At 31.7% G+C, this 22,085-nt stretch overlaps 1 protein-coding gene across 2 annotated transcripts in view; it reads right to left on the reverse strand.

Annotated features, from left to right (window-relative positions):
* Window positions 1-22,085, reverse strand: part of LOC129224103 (alpha-tubulin N-acetyltransferase 1-like) — a 50,839-nt gene that overhangs the window by 16,447 nt on the left and 12,307 nt on the right. The window contains exons 5-7 of one of the 2 annotated variants that reach the window (XM_054858509.1): window positions 16,094-16,241; window positions 12,447-12,482; window positions 10,098-10,153 (exon numbers count right to left, since the gene is read on the reverse strand). In XM_054858509.1, coding sequence (XP_054714484.1) covers window positions 10,098-10,153; window positions 12,447-12,482; window positions 16,094-16,241 — 240 coding nt within the window. The remainder of the gene's footprint in view (window positions 1-10,097; window positions 10,154-12,446; window positions 12,483-16,093; window positions 16,242-22,085) is intronic. The other variant, XM_054858510.1, reaches the window with a different exon arrangement.

Below are 22,085 nucleotides of genomic sequence, written 5' to 3' on the forward strand. Positions count from 1 at the left end.
AAAAACATAAGCTTTAAGATTTGCTTGAAAACTTCTGAAGAATCAGAATTTGCAAACATTAAAGGAAATTAAATTACAAATTTTGAATTTCAGAAGTATATAAATAGCTTCAGGAAAAGTAAAATATGAGAGTAAGAATTTCACTTGGATTTGTTCATAGTTGCGCGCGCGAACTCATTATACTTTTCTCCTCATCACCCCATTTCTTAGCGTACGCCTTAGGATTACCACCAGGACTCCGAAAGCCGATGAACTCTGAATTTCAGAAAATACTCGAGCAAAGGTCCCCGAACGAACTTTCTTTAATATCATAAAAAAATTAAATTTTTTAAACTACTTTTAGAAAAAATTAAAATGGTATAGCCCTTGAATATAAAATGTTGCTGGAGTTTTTAGGACCATAATTTTGAAAAAAAAAATCATGGAAGAGCCCCAGCACTTCTTTCCCGTAAAAATTGTTTATCATGTAAATTTTGTCTGCAATAGTGTTTTTGAAAGTTCAATTTTGAAATTAGGAAGGGGGTTGGGCAGAGAATTGATTTCGATCTATTTTTAAAAAAAAAATATTGGGGGTACTCCCTGGGCTCCATCCTTTACCCTAACGTTAATAAAATGGCCTATAATCGCGTTTTTAAGGTTTCAATTTCTACCACTTTCCGCTGAGACAACTTCACCTTTTTGTCCCTAAACATCAGCAAAGAAAGTCTAAAATGGCGTTTTTAAACCTTCCAAGTTTCAAAAATTTTCCCGAGGAGAACCCCCGAACCCCCCTTTCCTTATCAGATTACAAGTTTTCTCTCTCTTCTTTTTGCTAAGTGCATCGCCCTCCTTGGACTTTTTTCTGATTGCACAATTGAATTATACTTGCATTGGTAAACTGAGGAAAGCTGGGATTTTGCTAAATGCCCAGGGTTAGGAATTGTCCTAAAATTCCTAAAATTTCTATAATGTTCACACTATATTCCCTACTTGTGCAGAAAAATGAAACTTTTCATGCTGATATGCCTGTATTTTAAAACAAGATAAACTTCGTAGACCTTAAGAATAAGTTAACAAAAACAAATGCTCAATATAAAACTGTTTTATCTATACTTTCTAAATCTTGCAGTCATTCCTCTTCTACAAAAAAGCCATACAACAAAATAAGATCGCAAATGTGAACTCTTGGTTCAAAAAGCTTATTTAAAACAAAAGTTAAATGGTTTGTCCCCAGGTGGGAAATAATATTTGTTTTTATAATGCTTATCTTGCGTTGTAGTCTGAGCATTAGCTTGTTCTTCCAATACAAAGACTCAGTTTACTTTTATTTGTGTTTCTGTTCAGTGAAGTTGGATTATTTCTTGCACATATAATTTTTAAATTTATTCGCTAACTTTTTGTTTTAAAAATGTGAATAACAGTTTGTTTTATTTAAATGCCATGGAAAACGAAATTCTCTTCCCTGTGGTTGAAAAGGCAGAGAGAAACAGATGCAAAATTAGCATATGGTGCCATGCAGACAGGGATGAATTTAAAGCATTTTATTTTCACAGGTGCGGCGAGACATAAGAGGTTGACAAGTAGCTTGAAAAATCAAGCCGTATTTTAAATTCCATGTTCTTTGTCTTTTACTGAAAACATATTGGTTATAATGAAGCAATCCAAAGCTTTTGTTTCAATTTCACTACAAGATAAAATTTCGTAAGCGGATGTTTTCTTATAGTTTTAGTTGCCATAAAAAACAATTATTCATTTGCGTCTTAAAATGATTTATCTGGAATTTACAGGGGTATTTTTGATGATTTTGAGGTACCAAAAAGTATCAGATTATCAGATAAAAAGAAAAATGCAATAAATTTTGGACTTGCACCTTGCACTCTGCTTTTAAACACTCCTTATTAAGGACATTTTTTCAACAACAACAAAGCAAGTAAAGAAGCAATTGGACATATGTACATTTATTTTTATTTCATACTGGTCACTGTGTTAAAGAATAAAAGATTGAATGCATTGTATTGTAATTTTCAAGATTGAATTTGAAACGTTTTATCATCCATTGCGAAAATCAAGCTTATACATTACGTTTAAGTTTAAAAAAAACTTGATATCTGTTGTCCTAAAATTTTATCAAAATTGTATCCTAAAATTTTTGAAATCACCACTCCGACCCCTGTAAATGCCAGAAAGCGGGGCTCGAAGGATCTCTCCCCCTGTACTGACTAAATTGCGTACAAACATAGGAGGCAAAATTTTTCACTGTAATTTTTTTTTTGGGGGGGGGGGGTCAGAAATGCCGTATTTCCCCTTTTAAATAAGAATGTAACCGTTCCCCCCACCCCCAAAGCTTGTTCGTTTATTCAAAAAATAAAAAAAGTTATGATTTCCAGCATTGTTAATATTAGTAAGACTCTATCGTTTTTGTTGTGAGGGCCTTAGTATCAGGCTGCGCCTGGGGCCTCACAATCACATGATCCGCCACTGACCAAGGGAGGGTCATGGCACAGACAGCGGCATTGAAATTTTTAAGGGGAGGGGGTTGAAGGGCATTCCTCTACTTATTAGGAGGATTTTGCTCTGGAGGGAGGAGTGCACCCTTGCTTTTGAGGGGGTTGGGCACTCCTGCATTAAATGCAATGGGAAAATAGATCTGAAGAGCTATGTAATTTGCAAAGCAAAACTAATGCTGTAAAAAATTCGAAAAGAAGAAGGATTTCTGAAACATCCAAAAAGTAATCAAACTTGGAAGCCCACATAAGGGGGGATAAGTGGGGGATCAAGCCTCCCACCCCCTGCTTTAGAAGTTAAAACTTCCTTGCTTTGAGTATTTTTTTCTTTGCAAAAATGTAAAAACATTTCTTCTCCTGCCTAAAATGAATAAGTAATTAAAAATATCAAATTTTAATGCCTCTCATCTGCACTGAAACCGGTTTCCATGGGGAAAATATCTGAGCCCCCCCCCCCACTTTAAAATTTTGCATATATTCATCCATGTAATCAAATCACTAATTAATTACTTGTGCTAGTAAAATCTCAGTAGTAAATTTAAAGTTTTTTTTTGAAAATACTGCTATTATGTTACATTTTATGAATGAATTAATGGGTAGAATACAGAATTAGGAGCATTAAAACTATTTCAATTGAAAATTTGTAGGGAAGATTCAGACAAAATTACTTAACAGTCAACTCACAATCAATCAAAGCCTTATAACTCAAATAGAGAACAATAAAATGCAAAAATCGTTAAGTGAAATTAGTGAGAAAATTTAAATTTAAGGAATTTTTAGTGCAAAAAGGATGGAGGGGGAGTGACCAGATATTTTAAAAGTGATCTTTTAGAGACTTGAGACAAAAAAAGAGGGTTTTAGGGGAGAAAATGGACTATTTAGGAGCCCAGTGGTAAAGCTTTATATTATATCAGAGCACAAGATGCCTCCAATTACAAACACTAGAGAAAACAAAATTCATTTAAAGGAACTTTTTATAATTCTAAATGTTAAGAAATAAATTTCTTGTAATCAATTTGTTCTTCATTTAATGAAAATTAAATAATTTTTATTTTGAGTCAAATTTTGATTTAAAGATCAGCTAAAGTCAGTGCATCATGATACAATGAACGAAAGTACACAAAGTAAAAGTGGAATCAAGTGATTCAAATGGAAAGATAAAAATACAAAAAACAAAGAAAATTGGTTCCCTAAAATAAATAAAACTGATTTCACTGATTTTGTACAAATAGCTTTTGAGGTAAAAACTACATAAGACACAGACTGAAAAAGAAAAGCAAATTATAAACATAAATCACTCTTCTTATTAACTTAAAAGACCAAAAAAAAAAAGAGCATACATTTATGCTTAATGAAAAGGAGACTCTTAGTGGGTAACCTTAACATGTCATAGAGAGTATATTTTATGTTCTGTGTAAACATTTTGTATATACAGTATAACCTCGATTATCCGACCTTTGATTAAAAAAAGGTTTCTGTTAAAGGAGCCGATAATGAAGTCTATTTTTCAAAAATAATGTAAAGAAAATGAGGAATTTTCAATTTGAAAATGCAAAAATATTTTCTGGAAATGTGTGTGTGTTTTTAATGCAACTTTCAATATTTCACTTGGAATTGCTAAAAAATTATATTGGCTTTTTAAAACGTACTACAAATTATTTTCCATTTTATTTTCTTTAACTGTAAAACATTACTTTTATCTGTCCAACTTTTATAAATATTCTATCGTATTTTTAATTAATACAATTTAAGATCCTGACAAGTTTTTATACAAAATTTCTATTAACCAAGAATTCCAACATCCGAGGCTCCTGCGGTCCCAATTAGCTCGGATAATCGAGGCTCTACTGTATACAGTATACTCTTGATATCTCAAAAAACCTTGATATGAGGAAAAAATATTTTCCCCCTTGATTTGATTTTGCATATTTATCTAATGTTATTTTTCATTCTTATGTCGAAGAGTTTTTAATCAAACCCTTGTTATGTCCAATATTTTTCGAAGTCGGACATAATTTTTCTGGAAAAACCACAGTTTATTGTGTTGAAGCAACTGGAGAAATGTTTCCAAAAATTTCTCATGGCCTTCATTATTTTTTTCAGGGGTTAGGAATGATTCCGTAAAGCTTATCTACTATCACTTTCATTCCAGAGCCAGGAGGTGTCAGAAAATCTAAATCATGAGAAGCCCAAAAAAACCTACCTAAAACTTTTCACCCCCTTCTCACGACATTTTGTTGGACTTTTTGACCTTATTTCCACCTCCGTAAAAAGGGGAGATGAATGGACCCCCCCCCCCTAGAGACAGAGGGAATAGTGCGATCCTTTGTCCAACTTCTTTTAATCCAGGGTGCTTGAAACTCGTTTGAAACCATTCTGCAACTTTTGGTAATCCAAATCTTTGATAAGTTTAGTCATGATAAATCACTACATTTTGATACTTCACTAGAGCTTTCTTTTTTTCTCTGCTATTTTTGGCTCATTTTAAAAATTAAAATTTTTGTTATTGTATTAAGGCTTTTTTCCAAATTTCATTACATTTTTTCACTTATTTTTAACTATTGTGACTAATTTTTAGAATTTGTTTGTAGTTATTTTTAGTAGTTTTATTTGTTAGTAGTTAGTAGTGACCTTGTTATCTGAAAAACTTGATATCTTGAAATTTTTTTACCGTCCCTTCAATTTTGTGATAGCGAGATGTTGTACATGTTGTACTTTGAAAGAATGAATCAGCAATTTACACATGGGCGGATTTATGGGGGGGCAGAGGGGGGCAAGGCCCCCCCCCCAGTTTTGGAAGGACTTTATGTAGTAACAACACAGCTTCCAAAAATGAAAATTAAAAAAATATAACTTTTTCTTTTTTGAATAGTTCAGAAGGGCATGGGTGGATTTATGGGGGGGGGGGCATAGGGGGCAATGTTCCCCAGTTTTGGGAGGACTTTATATAGTAACAACACATCTACCAAAATCTTAAAACAAAAAAAAACATAACTTTTTCTTTTTTGAATAGTTCAATGAAAATCAAGAGAAAAGCGAGTGCCCTTTTCTGATGGGAGGAAAGAAAAGGAAAAAAAAAATGTACATTAAATACAAATAGTACAGCTGTCACTGGGGTGCTGAAAATGTGTCTTAATTCACTATTTTGGACTGAAAACCATTTGGGCAAGTATATGAATGAAAATATAGGCTAAACGAGCTATACATTAAGCTGCAACACTTATAATAATTGACGATTAATTTAACAAATTAGAACCTTCAGCAAAGGGAGAAAAACTCCCCCCCCCCCCCATTCGCGCTAACAGAACGATCTACTCGTTATGATTTGTGTCCACGTTTAAAGTATATTTGTGCATAATATTTATGTTCTTAGTAGATTAATTGGCCTTTTGAGAAATTCTAAAAAACATAGTTTTTATTTTTCCTTCTCTCTCTCTTTTTTTTAAATTTTTTTAAAGAGAGAGAGAGAAAAAAAATAAATACTATCGCAAATTGAATAAATTTCAATTATCAGAGTGTTCTGATTAAATGAATCTTTTTACTTAGAGGGAGAGTGCAATTTTACTTACTTTATAAATACTGTTTAAAAAGTAAAGTAATTCATAATCATCTAAGTCTAAGTTAGTCATTCCTTGTCATTACTGAAATCTAAATAATTGAGTCATCAAAAGTTTTGGAAAAATTTGCTGAAATTTTATAGAAGTCTATAAAAACCTAACAAAGATTGGTAAAATCGTAAAAATCCTTTAACCGTAAAAACTGACGAATTTTTGTAAAAATTACAAAAAACCAAGCAAAAATCTGCACGTAAGAGTGAATTACAAACAGGGCCGAATTTACGTGTAAGATAAACAAGCTATTGCTAAGGTCCCCTGCTTTGAAGTGGGTCCCTAACTCCCAAAAAAAAAATTCATGATTCGTTCCTTAAAAAATGGAAATTGCTTGAAAAAACCAATTTCATTTTTAAGTGCTTGAAAACCTTGAACATTTGGAAACGTGTGGCTACAAACCTTAAATTTTAAAATTTCTAACAAATGGTAGAGGGGGAGGAATGCCAAAGTATATCAAATTCAGCTCCTTGCCACATCCTGTAATAAAAATGTAAAAATCATGGTTCTTATGTTTGTAACATTTTTTGAAATAAATTTTTGTGACTCACATGTTTCATATCTTTGCTATTTATTCAATCCCGAATGCAGTATTTTGGAAATTCTTTTGTATTGATTGCTTTTATGTTACTTCTTCTGCATATTGTCTATGTGTTAACACGAGAAAAAAAAATACACACTACTTTTATTTCTGAGTCATTCCATTTCAGATCAGGCAGTGTCTGTCACATGACCATCACCGATTTTTTTGAAAAAATTACAGTAGTTACAACTAAGGGACATATGAAATATCCCAAAAAGATTTTGCAAGAAAAATTTTTTTTTCTTCAGTTATAGCCTATTAAAATTCTGCACAAAATCCGCCATTTTGGAAAAAACCGGCAAAACACTTCATTTCAAATGGACAATATTTCAAAAGTATTTAACCTATTTGAATAATTCTTTTTTCTAAAAATAAATAAGGACCTATATATCCTCCAGACATCGTTTTTAAAAGTTTAGTTAGGTTTTTTGATAAAGAAAAAAAAACATTTTTGTTGCGAAAAAACTGCATTTTTACGGATTTTATGATTTTTTTCTCCATGAAAAAAGAGTTTTTTTACTAAACGGAGATGGCAGTCTAAAGCCCTTATATGATAGTTTCATAACATATTTTATTATAATCCTTGGATGCATACAGCCTCGGAAATAAAATTTGAAATTTTTAAAATTTTCAAAAATTAGCAATTTTTGAAGTGATTTTATTCAAAAAACCCATTTTTTAAAAATCTAAAAATTGGCTCATTTGAACCCCATATAATGCTTAACAAGTGGGTAAACACCGCATCCCGTATTTTTTCCCACAAAATGTTTTATGATTTTTTGAAAGTACCTTATCGCCCATGGCATGCATGTAAAATAAAAATTTCTAATAATTTCAGTCAATGAAAATCTGATGAAATTAATGCCTAATAGCTACAATAATGGTGCACTTTATCAGCAACAAATAAAATTTTACTGACTTTTAATAATGTAGCAGTATCAAACCGCTTCTGATGACTCAGTCAATTCGTCTTTTTGTACTTCGTTATATGAATATATTTTTCTGCTGATCAGCGCCTAATTGTTATGGGAGCTGAGATCCCATACTTCCTTATTTGTTTCATTCAAATTTTTGTATTTTTGACCGAATTCAGGCCACTTAAGCATTAAAATAAGTTCTGAAGATTATAGGGATCCTGACCTTCTTTTGTTAGAAATTGGATCCCTGGCTATAATAGATACCTTTGGTGAGATCTGTTTGGTTACCTCAACTTACAACCATGTTCAATTAATTATTTCTCTCATAAAACAGTGGGCTTTTTAAATTCTTACACTACAAGTGAGTTTTGCAGTATGATTTAGTATACATATTCTTACGTATAAAAGTAATCATACTAGGAAGGATCCAAAAATTATGTGACGACATTCGCCAATGTCAAACCAAAGCACGAAATTAAAATCAATCGTTTTAAATGCATTGTATTGTTCTTCCCTTTGATGGTTTCCCCTGTCGCGTAATTGAGTTGAAGAGAAAGAGAATTGAAAGAGAAAAAATATGATTCGTTGCTGCATATGAAAGTAACGGTGAATGCATAGCTTTGGAGACAAAAATAAAGTAATATTTATAAAAAAATATATATATATAGATTTTTACTGTTACTGATAAAGTACATCATTATCGTAGCTATTAGTCATTAATATAATCACCAAAGGCTCTTCTATCTAAAGGCTACACACAGAATCTTACAAAAAGACGAATTGACTAGGTCATCAACAGCGGTTTGTTACTGATATATTATTAAAAGTTAGTAAGATTTTAGATGTTCCTGATAAAGGGCACCTTTATTGTAGTTATTAGGCATTAATATAACCAGAATTTTAGTTACTGAAATTATTAGACATTTTTATTTTACATGCATGCCATTGGCGATAAGGTCACTTTCAAAAAATCATAAAACATTTTATGGGAAAAAATACGGGATGCGATGTCTACCCACTTGTTAAGCATTATATGGGGTTCAAGTGAGCCAATTTTTAGATTTTTATTTAAAAATTGGGTTTTTTGAGTAAAATCACTTCAAAAATCGCTAATTTTTGAAAATTTTCAAAATTTCAAATTTTATTTCCGTGGCTGTATGCATCCAAGGATTATAATAAAATATATTATGAAACTATCATATAAGGGCTTTAGACTGCCATCTCCGTTTAGTAAAAAAAAACTTTTTTTTCATGGAGAAAAAAAATCATAAAATCGGTAAAAATGCAGTTTTTTCGCGACAAAAATGATTTTTTTTCTTTATCAAAAAACCTAACTAAACTTTCAAAAACGATGTCTATAGGCTATATGGGTTCTTATTTATTTTTAGAAAAAAGAATTATTCAAATAGGTTAAATACTTTTGAAATAATGTCCATTTGAAATGGAGTGTTTTGCCGTTTTTTTTTTCCAAAATGTCGGATTTTGTGCAGAATTTTAATAGGCTGTAACTGAAGAAAAAATTTTTTTCTTGCAAAATCCTTTTGGGATATTTCATATGTCCCTTAGTTGTAATTACTGTATTTTTTTCAAAAAAATCGGTGATGGTCATATGACACTTTTCATACCTGCCTGCCTGATTTGAAATGGAATGACTCTTCTTTTCGTTTTCTGCCCCACTTGCAACTGAAGAAAAGTTGTTGTCATGAGAAATCTATGGTTTCTTTTTTCTTTTAAATTTAAAATAGCTATTTCTTACAAAGTTGGAACAGGACTGTAAAAATTTACAACCAAGTACTAAAATATCAGAGACTGGAAAGTACAAATGAAGTGCGTTAAATAATTTTATTTATTCTAGAGTCCTTGAAAATAATTAGATAAGTCTTTGAAAATCCTAGGCAAAGTGGGCTCCAATTACTTCTACTGCATATTGTGAATCTGTTTACCTAGGAAAAAAAATGATACACTACCTCTATTCCTTTTTGTTTTCTGCACTACTTATAATTAAAAAAAGGTTGTTGTAATGAGAAATCTATAGTTTATTTTTTCTTTCAAACTTAAAATGGCTGTTTCTTACAAAATTTGAACAATGCTGTACAACTGTATAATCTAGTTATCAATTTCTGTGTCTATCCAATTATCCTTCATAAGGCTTCAAAATGCAGAATTTTATATCCATTTTACAAAATTTCCTCCGGGGGAGAAAAGCCCCCTAAAATTGGAGATATTCTATTTCCCACTTAAAAGAGAGCCTTGCGTCACTCTCTTGATACCAGCTCCCTCTCTTAAGGTCAATTCAAAATGGACAGCATGAAAACATACATTAATGAAAACAACACACAAAAAAGTAAAGCATCGACGTATGCATCACAGGAAGCAGACAAAAACATGGGAGTGGGGGCAGTAAAAATGTTGCTCAAGAAAAAAAAAACCTGCCGACCCAGGGACTCAGTCCTAAATCCGCCTATGAATTTACACAACTAAAATTTCAACTAACTTCAATACTTACATTTTGCTTGTTAGAGTCAGCTTTCTGTTTTGAATTTCGATTAGATCTTTCCAAAACTTTAACAAAAAGAGAAAAGATATATTAAAGACAGTAAAATTTAAGCAAGAATTTTGATGAAATTTCTTATACCAATAGAAATATTGTGATGCAAGAAAAAAAAAATCAAAATAGTACAAATCTTTTTTATCAAGCATTTTTCAAATCCTTGCACCTCTATGTAGCATTATGCAGTATAAAATAACTGTGTTATATCCCAATAATAAGCAATAGCTGATACATTTCAAAGAAAAAGTTCCTTTTTTTATACACTATCTCCCCCAAAGTATGAAAAAATCGCTTATGATTTATGAATATACATAAAAGCGAAATCTTTATTTATTGAAGCAAACATTTTTTTAAGTACAAACTATCCCTATAAATATGCAGAGCTAAAATTTTTGGTTAGCTGAATTTGAAATACAAGTTTTTTTTTGCATTAACATATATATGTGATAATGGTTTTAAAACGTGTACAACTTAACTCAGTTGCTACCTAAGTAAGTTCGAAGTTCATTTTGTTACTGAAAAAAAAATTGCCTAATATTTTTTTTACAATTCAAGAAAAAGAAAAAAAAAAAAGCATCATATATTTCATAACTAAATAAACATCTTGCAGCAGCTGCAATAATGGGACAATCACAACTAAGCCTGTACTTAGATCTGGAATTGAGAGCTTACACAACAAAAGTAACATAAATTTGTGGTTTAAATAGTTAAAAAAAGAAGTTAGTGAAAACTTGATTTTCAGATATCTTTGAAAATAATTGTTAGCTTATAGGTGTGAAAAAGCATGTGGGTTCTCATCAGAGGTGGCGAGTGAGGCTTATAAGTGCGAGGGCAAAATTTTATTTAGGATGATAAAGTATATTTTAGGCTATCTTGACAGGGGGGGGGGGGCCTTCTAATGTTCTCTCGTGTAAACATTTTGGAATTGTAATTTTAAAGATGCCATTTTGTTAGAGTTTTGTCAACATTTGGGAATGGAGAGCAACGGGTTTGGGGTTCTCTCCCAGAAATTTTGCAAAGTTTAAAACATTTTTTAATTGTCTTTTGAAACATTATTTCAGACTTCTTTTTTATTGACTAAAGGAGGAATGAAAGGTTTGGGAGGTTCTCCCAGTACTTTCTTTTTTTTGAACTGATAAAATCCTAAGAACTTAGTTTTGAACTTCCTTTGAGGTCTTCAGAAAAGGATTTTCAGATTTTTTTTTCTAAACTGGAATCTTAAAACCGCAGTTTTAGGCTATCTAAGGGGTTGTGACCGGAGGGTCCCTGGTTCAATCCTAGCCAATCAAAGATCCACTGTCTTCATCAATGGTGACTAGGGGGACATTCCAAGTGAAAAGGTGCCTCTGGTGGGTGCTGGACCAGGGATTTGCTCAGTTTTTGGTCTGGATCAAAAAATCAGAGCTGTTTTCGGGATCCTACTCAACCGGTTAAACCACAAATGGTGGTAGGTACCCCCATACCTACCACTACCCTGGAGTGAAAAGCTACCTAGGGGTATTCTCTTCCTGATTTTTTTTCCTCAAACTAGAGTCTTTATAACACAAATTTAGATCAACTTTGAATTTAAAGGAAAGAAGGAGTGCACTTGAAGTTTTCCTATTGGAAAATTTTCAAAATTGAAGTTTTTAAACTGCAATAATAAACAATATTTGGTGATGTTGATGTTCGGGTTCAGAATGTTTTGAAATTGAAATCTTAACGTCAAAGCAATCCTTGATGATAAAAAAAGTGCCGGGCAATTGCCCCCCCCCCCCCCCCCCGAATTGCTGCCACTGGTTTTCATGCACAAAACAGCTCATGTAACTACTTCTGAAGCATTCTTCCTTCCATAAGTACTTATTAGAAGGGCAAGGGGCAGAAATACAACAAGCTACAAGGAGAGAGAGTGACTTTTTGATCAATATTTTTCTTTCTCATACCCAAGATTGAAATAAACATGACAATGGATTATGTCATTTAGAGAAAAACAAATCTGGTTTTCGTACTGCAGAATGTAGAACGCCAATGAAAAATTCTTCAAATATTTTTTATAAATTGAAACTTGCTCACTGAAAAATTCATATCATGTGGCATATCACATTTTTGCCTCGAGCCCTTCATTTGATTTAGAAGAATTTTATTTTACTGCACACAACACTAAATAAAAGAGACAATTTAGCTATTTATGATAAAACTTACAAAGAAAAAAAAGGAAAAGGAACATTATTTTAACACAATTGTAACCAACAGAAATTTTAAATAATTTCTATTTGTAAACTAAAGAGGACGGAGGAACATAAAGAAAAATATTGTTCAGCTTACCCTTCCCTTTATACAGAAAAATAGGAGGTCTTGTAACTGCAGAGCAAAATCATAAAGAACCAGCAAATCAAACCAAAAATATATAAGGAAAATAATAAATACTCAAAAGCTAAAAAAGTTAAACAAGTTTAGAAATAAATAAAATCAAATTAAGAAAGACTTTATCTCCCCATGAAAAGAATTCAGTTTTAGAAACAATTTTAATAATCACTAAACATAGTTAAATTCCAGTTTTGTCAAATATATGCAGCATAAAAAATCACAGAAAATCCAATCATTTAATATTTTTTCAACACCAAAGGTTATTTTTCAATAATGTTCTGTATAAATACAGTGGCTCCCAAAAGTGTTCGTACACCTATGACTTTCAATGGAATAGGCCCTTATACATTGGTTAAAATTAATATTTTGGAATAGGTATTTAATTACAAGATCTATGATCTATTTTTAACAAAACTAGATGAAAAATTTTAATAACATATTAAAATTTATTTTTTTTTAAATCAAAAAGTGCCGGAAATTTTATTTCACAAAAGTTTTCGCACACTTTAAAAAATGTTTATATATTATTGAATAATCTAACTTTTTATTGAGTTATTTAGCAGAACATCATTCAACATCTACAACAACATTTAAACATCTGTGAAAAGATTTTAATGTTCTTTTTTTTGCTCAATTTCTGAGTAAATGTTCAACCACACTTTGCGTCTATTTCTAGCTCTCTTTTTGTTTCAAAGCCGAATTTTCGCAATCTAGCCTCCAGATATAACTAAATATGTTACATTAAGTTTAAATCTGGCGATGAAGGAGATATTTTCTAAGCTTAAGGGCCATTTTTGAGGCACCAGACGCAAACGTTGAAAACCGTGTGCATCTTATCGTTATCTTGATTTTAAAAAAAAACAAAACAAATTGCTTCCGATAATAAAGATTTGGGTAATAGTTTAAAATTGTTTTTCAAAAATATTTAAATGAACAGCGTGATTCATTATTTCATCAAAAATGCCAAACTACCAAGCCCTGATACTGATATTCACCCTCAGACAAGAATATCTTCACCGTCCTGATTAACTGATCCAACTAAGTTTTTAAGATTAAATTCCTCCTTTTTTCTTCTATTCACAATTATACAACAATTTAACCAAAAATGTTGAATTTATTTTCGTATGTAAGTAAGATGTAATTCTAAAACGTTTTGAGCTTATTTACCATTGGTGTGACAAAAAGCATAAGCTTTCTGTTTTTCACACGAAAAAGAAAATAATTTCTACGGGAGGAGATCCCATTTGATCCAGATATACAGAACTTAGAGAACAATTTTGGGTGAAAATTAAACGTAAAATGCTTCATTAAATTCTGCAAAAACTTTCACAGCACTCAAATGTGTATTTTTCATAATTGTTTTAACTGTAAATCTCTGATCTCACTTCGTTAACTTTGCCAGTTGACCTTTTACTACCTTGTTTTCGATCCAATTCTTTTGTTTAAAGCATTTTACCAAGTACTTCAATAAAGAATGGTATAAATTAACTAATTTAGAGATATTTCAAAACAATTTACCGCTACTGTGAGGGAAAAAATCAAATTTCGAATGGTCTTTGTTGTTTTTTATGATTAACAGCCATTTAAAAATAATAAGCAGAATATTAGGGAAAAAATAAACAAAAATTTAAAGCCAAATGACCTTACAGTGTCAACACAATGCAAAAATAATTAAAAAAAACGACATGTAATAATTTTAAACATGAATTTATACAGAAAATATTTCAGTGTACGATGACTTTTGTAACATATTTTTCTCTGTCTCTGCGTTTTCTGACAAAGTTCAAAAATAAAATCAGGCAATGTTTTTTGAAAAAAACTACTGAGTTTTATTTTGAATGGCATAGGAATGGTGTGAACAAAAATTAGACTTCACATTCGATTTCAGTTTCACATTATTTTGGTTTTACTACAAAATTTCAAGAACACTTTTGGGAGCCACCATACATACTCTGATTAAAATAACGATGCATAGATTTATAGCATAAAGAGAAACAGTGTAAAATATACAAGCAATTGAATAAGGTTAAATGCAAAGAAAATTATGTTTAGATATTTTTAAAGACCCACACATCTTAGAGATTAGATCAGCAACATGAACTTTATAAAAATTTTCACAGAATATGCTACTGAAATCTGAACCTCAATACAATTATTAAGAAATAGTGCACAGTCTTAAATAATTTACAAAGCATGGATAGATTGGTAAATGAAAATGTTTATGAGAAAGCAGTGGTGTGTGTTTTTACAAAACTAAAAGCTTTGCTGGGAAGTGTGTGACTGGGTTAAATCAGAGGTTTACAACATGAGTTCTCTGGAACTCTATGATTCCTGGTAACCTGATGAGGGTTCCACAAGGAATCTATTTGCATATCAAAGTGCCAAAATTTTAATGAAATTAAATTTTATTAAAGATTGAATTCTTATAAATGTTAGATATTTTCATCTACTTTAATGCGCTGAACACATCAATGCAATGAATGTTTTCAAGATACAAAATAAAAATCACCACTCTTAAAAAATTTAAATTTGGGGCAAATTGTATTTTGAAAGATAACATTGAATACTTTGCCAGTTAGTACAACAATTTAATAAACAGTAATACTCCTCTCAATAAAAATGTAAAAAATAGTTTAGTCCAATCTTTATCAGACCTACAAAAAAACTCCTGAATATTTTTCTGTTCAACAAATAAAGTTATCTTGAAGATACAAAATTCTTTTAAAAGCTGACACCTCCAAACCCCCAATCAAACAAAAAGATCAACAAATTCAGGGGTGCAACATCGGGGGAAGGCATTTTAGGGGTTGTCTTTTTAGGATATTTTTCTCTTTTGGGAGGCTTTCCTTCTTGCCTCCCCCCCCCCCTCTCAAGTGGTATGTGGTATTTGGAGGGTATGCAACTGCTCTTGGGAGGAGTGCGCATCCTGAAAAATGGACCAACACTCAATTGAAACCAAACTTTAGTCAACTTGATATTATGCGGTTTTTGATTCTCAGTAGAAAAGAATATCATGAAATTGCCAAAAGATGTGTGAAATTCCTAATGTCATTTATAGCAACCTATGCATGTGAAAATTTTTCTTTGTAGGGTAAGAAAAAAACAAAATACATAGACAGATGGAATACTTAGACTTAAGTTGCTGATTTCAAAAATTGTTCCCAACTTGATAATTAAATTTAAAAAAAGATACCTTTCAGCTTAAAAACATGTTTTACAGTACTGTGATGAAAGCCATTTCTCTTCCTAGGAATGAAACCACTGAAATTAGTACGTTATTCACTTACAAACTTGGTTGAGTTTTTTTTTTTTTTTTAAATTTTGTATACAGCATCTTCAGTTTTATCTTTATCAATTCATTTCTTATTATTTATGAGTTTTTTCCCCACTATAGATTCAAAATTCTAATGTGAAAATTGTGTAAAATGTTTGATGTTGACATTTTGATATGTAAATGATCAGAATTTGGCCTTTCATGGGTAAGCATAACATTAAAGGCCAGGAAGCCTTATGTGCAAGTAGCACTATCTGATCATTTCACTACTCTTCTTTCTCTAAGAATAAAGCTTAAAGTATTACATAAGTAATAAAAGGTAATATCATACCTGGCCTGTTATGAAAAAAATGAGGATATATCACAAAATTATTAGTCTGCAATACAGGATCTTTCAGGTTATAATGCTTCTGCAAAAATGCTAGGCACTTAAGAGACGGACGATCTATGGCCAATTTTTCTGGAGAGATGTTTTCAGCCTTTAAGCAGTAAAGTGAAAAAAATATATTGAGCAACAAAAGAATTAAAATGAACTATGCATAAAAGTAAAAAATATATTCAAACAAGATGATAATGATAACTATAAAACTGGTTGAGTTATAAACAATAACAAAACATTAGGGTCTTTGATGGGGGAAAAAAACAACATTTTACCAGGGTTCATTAATTCAAATCATGATTAAAATCCTGATTTAAATCAAGTGATTTTTTAACTAAAATCATTGATTAAAATAAGTTGATTTTATTTTTATAAATTAATTTTGCATTTTTAGAATGTGTTGCACTAAACTCAACTACACTGGATTATACAATCTTAACTTCAACTGGCAAAACTATGTAGATCTCTCCTTCTGTGAGTGCAACAGATTTTCACTTTTGCAATATTACTTTTACTTCAAAATTACAGTTCTGAACAAAATAAAACTTTGCAGTTTTTCTGATACACCATGGCTAATATAGTTATGAAAACGCAATTGTTCAACAGATTATTTTGCACTAAAAACGAACATGACAATGGAAACCTCATTTTAAGCAAAGCATAAAGCAAAATCACATCTTATCTAAACATTATAACATACTTATAAATCTTAAACATTTATTGAATAGTTCGAGAACTTATCCTAGTTTAGCTGAATGGATTTTTTTATTGTATGAAATATATTATGTTTATAAATGTAAAGTAATTAATATCTACATATTTTTGAACATTTTGAGAAAAAAATCTGATTTAAACAAAAAAAGACTTTTTTCAACTTTTCTTTTAAATCAAAAAAAAATCACAAACTCTGCAATTTACTCAATGGGTGCTTTTCTGAAATTGAGCAGAAAAGTTCGTTACGTAGTAATATATAAATACAGAAAAAGTAAGCATCAGTTTCTTACATGAAATTACAGACTAAACTAAAGATGCAAAATTTACGGAAATTGGGAGGTGGTGGAGTTTTTTCCCCCGAGGGATTTTATGGAACAATTGGAAAAAATTGTTTTCTTACAAATTAAAATGTAATAGCTATATTTTTTTAGAAAATACAAAAAATGAAATATTTGAAGATGTACAAGCAATCCAAGTTTTTTTTTTTTTTTTTCATTTCAACTGAAATATGAACATAAAACATTCACTATTAAAAGGATTAACCAGTAGTTTCTTAGTCAAAACATAAAAAATTATCTAAAATAGTCAAATAATCAATTAACCATTGATTTTGAGAAAGATGTGATTTTGATTTTTAATTCAAAATTTTATACAGGAATTTGTTTTTTGTTTTTCCCCCCTTGCAAACTTTTAAACAGAAAGTTACTTCATTTTTTTTTTGGGGGGGGGGGGAGTGTTTGTGACATGCAATCACTTATAGTAGGGTCATTCCACAAAAATGTCAACCTGTAAGCCAAAATTTCAAACTCAATCAATATTAATGTGTTGTACATCATTTTATAGATACATTCTTAATATTCGAATCTGGTAAAACATTTTTGAAAACTATTTGAAACGTGTAAAGTGACCAAATCCATAAATATATGCTTACTTAAGTTTAGTCTTGAAATTGAACTATTAATTTTACTAACAAAACTAAATTTATAAATACTATTTCTTTTCATTATATTTGGCAGCAATTAAAAAACAACTACGTTACATCCATCACACAAAATATTGGAAACCAGAAATTCAAAGCTCTTGCATAACTATATTCCATATAGACCAAGAGCTGACCCCCCAAAACACGATTTATCTCTTTTATGGCTTGTGACCATGGGCGGATTTATGGGGGGTCAGAGGGGGGCAATGCCCCCCCAGTTTTGGGATGACTTTATGTAGTAACAACACATCTTCCAAAAATTTAAAAAAAAAAAAATCATTATTTTTTTGTTTTTGAATAGTTCAGAAGAGCATGGGTGGATTTATAGGGGGGGGGGGCAAAGGGGACAATGCTACCCAGTTTTGGGAAGAGTTTATATAGTAACAACTTATCTTCCAAAATCTTACAACAAAAAAAAAAAATCATGCTTTTTTAAATTTTTTGAATAGGAAATTAAAGTTTATTTTTTCTTTTGAACTTAAAATAGCCGTTTCTTGCAAAGATTGAACACTACTGTACAAGTGTATAATTAACCGACTTCAAAAAGGAGGCGGTTATCAGTTCATACCGTATGTATGTTTTTTTTTTGTTTGTCCACTCATAGCGTCTCACCTAGTGAACCGATTTTGATGATTCTTTTTTTAATGGATAGAGGATGGCTCAACTTAGGTCCCATTACTTTGTTTGACCATATTTGTTCTTTAGAAAAAAAGTTATGGGCAAAAAACAGTAAATTTCCCTATTAAATGATTAAAATGATATTGTAGCGCGAAGTTCGCACTTTTCAACCGTGGATAACGGTGGCTCAGTGGTAGAAATCTCGTCTCCCACACGAGCAACCCGGGTTCAAATCCCGACTAGGACAAAGTGAATTTTACTAAAATTTCGTTTCTACTGTTTCCCGTATTTTCTCGAATGTTCTATTAATTTCGGTATCTTTTCAAGTCTGGAAAGTTCCAGCACTTTTTCAAGTTGTATATAAGGAGATGTAACGTTCATTCGTGGTTCTGAATAAAGATCTCGAGTTGAGACTAACGAGTATTCGCTTCATTTGGCTTTCACATTGTCTTCGCTATCTTCATCTACGCGACAATATGAAACTCATTGTTATAAAAGTTTGGTGCCATATAACTGTAACATTAATAGTAATTGTAATGATAATTTTGAATAAAGGCTTTTCTAAAGCAATACAGTGATATAGAGCCGCACTTCTTACTAGGTAACTTCTTACTTTTACTGAAATATCTACATTTACACTAAAAAGAATGAAACAAAAAAATTTTGAAAAAAAAATTGAACCGACTTCAAAATTGCTCTAAAAAGTGAAAAATAATTTTATTCTTTAAACACCATCGATAATACTTTTAAACATAATTTTTGAAGTTGGCGCAAAAACAAGAAGTAAAATCCATTGTAACCATGCTTCGTTCATATTTTTATCAAAAAATCATTCAAAGTTAGGAACGAAACATTTATATCGTTACTCAAATATGCTGTCATCAATGCGTAATGCATGTGGTAGTGAAGAAACTGGACGTGGTTAAATTTATACTTGTAGTTGAGTTATGATGGCTGAGAATGATTTTATCGATCGTTTTTGCGCCAACTTCAAAAATTATGTTTAAAAGTATTATCGATGGTGTTTAAAGAATAAAGTTATTTTTCACTTTTTAGAGCAATTTTGAAGTCGGTTCAATTTTTTTTTTCAAAATTTTTTTATCTACTATTCAATTTCAGAGGCTGGAAAGTGCAAATTATTGATAGGTTCTAAAATCCCTGAAAAGAATTGGCGCAGTATAGCCTACAAGGGCTCTTGAATGAAAAACCCAATCTAACCAACCAAACCTTGAAAATAATTAGACAAGTCTTTGAAACTCCTAAGCAAAGTGTGCTTCAATTTTATTTCTTATCAAGTGTATAAATTAAGAATTGTTCAAATGGGTAGTATGTTACTCTCTTGATACCTATCCTCTAAATCTGTGCACCATTTCTTTTAAAGTATTAACTTGCATCACAAAGCACTTTTAAAGCGTATATCTTTAAAAAAAATTATTTGCCTATTATTTCCAATTAACCCTTATAAGACTTCAAAATGCAGAATTTTATATCCATTTTAGATAATTTCCTCCGGGGGAGTAACCCCCGGGCCCCCTAAAACTGGAGATATTCTATATCCCACTTAAAAGGGAGCACTGCGTTACTCTCTTAATACCAGCCCCCTCTCTTTTAAGGTCAATTTAAAAAGGACAGCATGATTACACACAGTACTGAAAACGACACATAAAAAGTAAAGAATGACCTTACGCATCGCAGAAAACAGACAAAAACATGGGAGGGGGGGGGGGGGAGAATTAAAAATGTTGCTCCAAAAAAAAAAATCCTGCCCCCCCAGGAACTCAGTCCTAAATCCGCCTATGCTTGTGACTGGTTAAAATAATAAAAAAATGCAATTTAAAACTTTGGCTCGAATCCCCCCCACTAATTTTGGGTCACACGGCTGCGTGGGTGGATGAAAGGTCAAAAAAATGAAAAATATCAAAGTGATGAGTTAAATGGCTAAAAACTATATAATAGCATTAAATTAATAAGAAAAAACCCGTAGCGAATTTCCCCCCCAGCTATGTTGGGGCGAACGTGGTGCCCCCCAGGGGTAAAGTATCGATTATTAAACTTAAAAAAAAATGATCACTTTCGTGGGGGGGGAATTTTACATGGTATTAGTTTCATTATTTTGATTGCCAAAAAAAATTCCCCCCCCCCCCAGTAACTATGGGTCAATTTGTCAAAAAAAATTTTTTTTGTTCCTCTTTATTTGGTTCAAGTCGAGTATTATTCGAACTTACGCATGACTGTTTAAGTTTCAAAAAATACCCCCAAAGTTTGAACGTTTTTTCATTAAAAAAAACTCGTAGCAATCCCCCCCCCCCCACATCTATGGAGGGGGTTGCTACGCGGTGCGCAGTTTTACAATGTGGTGCCCCCCCCCCCAGGGGTGAATTGTCGATTGATTAAATTTAAAAAAAATGATCACTTTCGTGGAGGGAATTTTACAGAGTATACATTTAATTGCAAAACAAAATATCTCCTCCCCAGCAATTATAAGTCTACTAGCTGCATTGCCAGGCATTGCACGGTCTACCTCAAAAATGTACGTGTATTCGGCGTTCCAAGCATTTTATACAATTATATAAATTTTCTCGCTTTCATTACATTTCTTATTGCTGCTCCACTCCTATTAGTCAAAGCGCAATGTTATATAGCCTATAGCCTTCTCAATAAATGGACTATTCAACACAAAATGAATTTTTCAGTTCGAACCCGTCGTCCCTGTAGACCAAGAGCTGAGCCCCCCAAAACACGGTTTATCTGTTTTATGGCGGGTGGCCGGTTAAAATAATAAAAAATTGTGATTAAAAATTTTGGCTCTAATCCCCCCCCTCCGCCCACTATTTTCGGGTCACACGCTGCATGGGTGGATGAAAGGTCAAAATAAAAGAAAAATATTAACATAAGTGAAATTGCTAAAAATTATATAATAACATTAAATTAATTAAAAAAAAACACGTAGCAAATCTCCCCTCCAGCTATGTTGGGGCGAATGTGGGAGCCCCCCCCCCCCCAGAAGTGAATATCGACTGTTAAAATTTAAAAAAAAAAAAATCACTTTCGTGGGGTTGGGGATGGGGAACTTTACAGGGTATTTGTTTCATTATTTTGATTTCCAAAAAATCTCCCCCCCCCCCCAAGTAACTATGGGTAAATTTGTCAAAAAAAAAAGTTTTTTGTTTCTCTTTATTTGGTCCGAGTCCAGTACTATTCGAACTTTCCCATGACCTCTTAAATTGTAAAAAACAATTGCAATTATTTATTCGGTAAAAAAAACACGTAGAAAATCCCCCCCCCCCAGCTATGTTACGGCGAACTTGTTGCCCCCCAGGAGTGAATTATCGATTGATTAAATTAAAAAAAAAAAAAGATTACTTTTGTAGAGAGGAGGGATTTTCTCAGAGTTTACATTTGATTGTAGCAGGAAAAAAAATCCCCCCCCCAAAAAAATGTTTTTAATTTAAATTAGAAATTTTGAAATATTTTTCAAAATGAAAAGAAGCAATACAGCGTCCGTACATCTGCTTCTACCATTGTGTGCTCAGCATGAAAAGAATGAAGGGGAAAGTATACGCCTGTGAAGATTTCTTCTTGCTGTTTCGAGGGCAGTTTCGTCAGTGATCAACTGTAGCCAACACAGTG

Source organism: Uloborus diversus, chromosome 6 (genome assembly GCF_026930045.1).
Source record: "Uloborus diversus isolate 005 chromosome 6, Udiv.v.3.1, whole genome shotgun sequence".
In the NCBI taxonomy this organism is placed as follows: Eukaryota; Metazoa; Arthropoda; class Arachnida; order Araneae; family Uloboridae; genus Uloborus; species Uloborus diversus.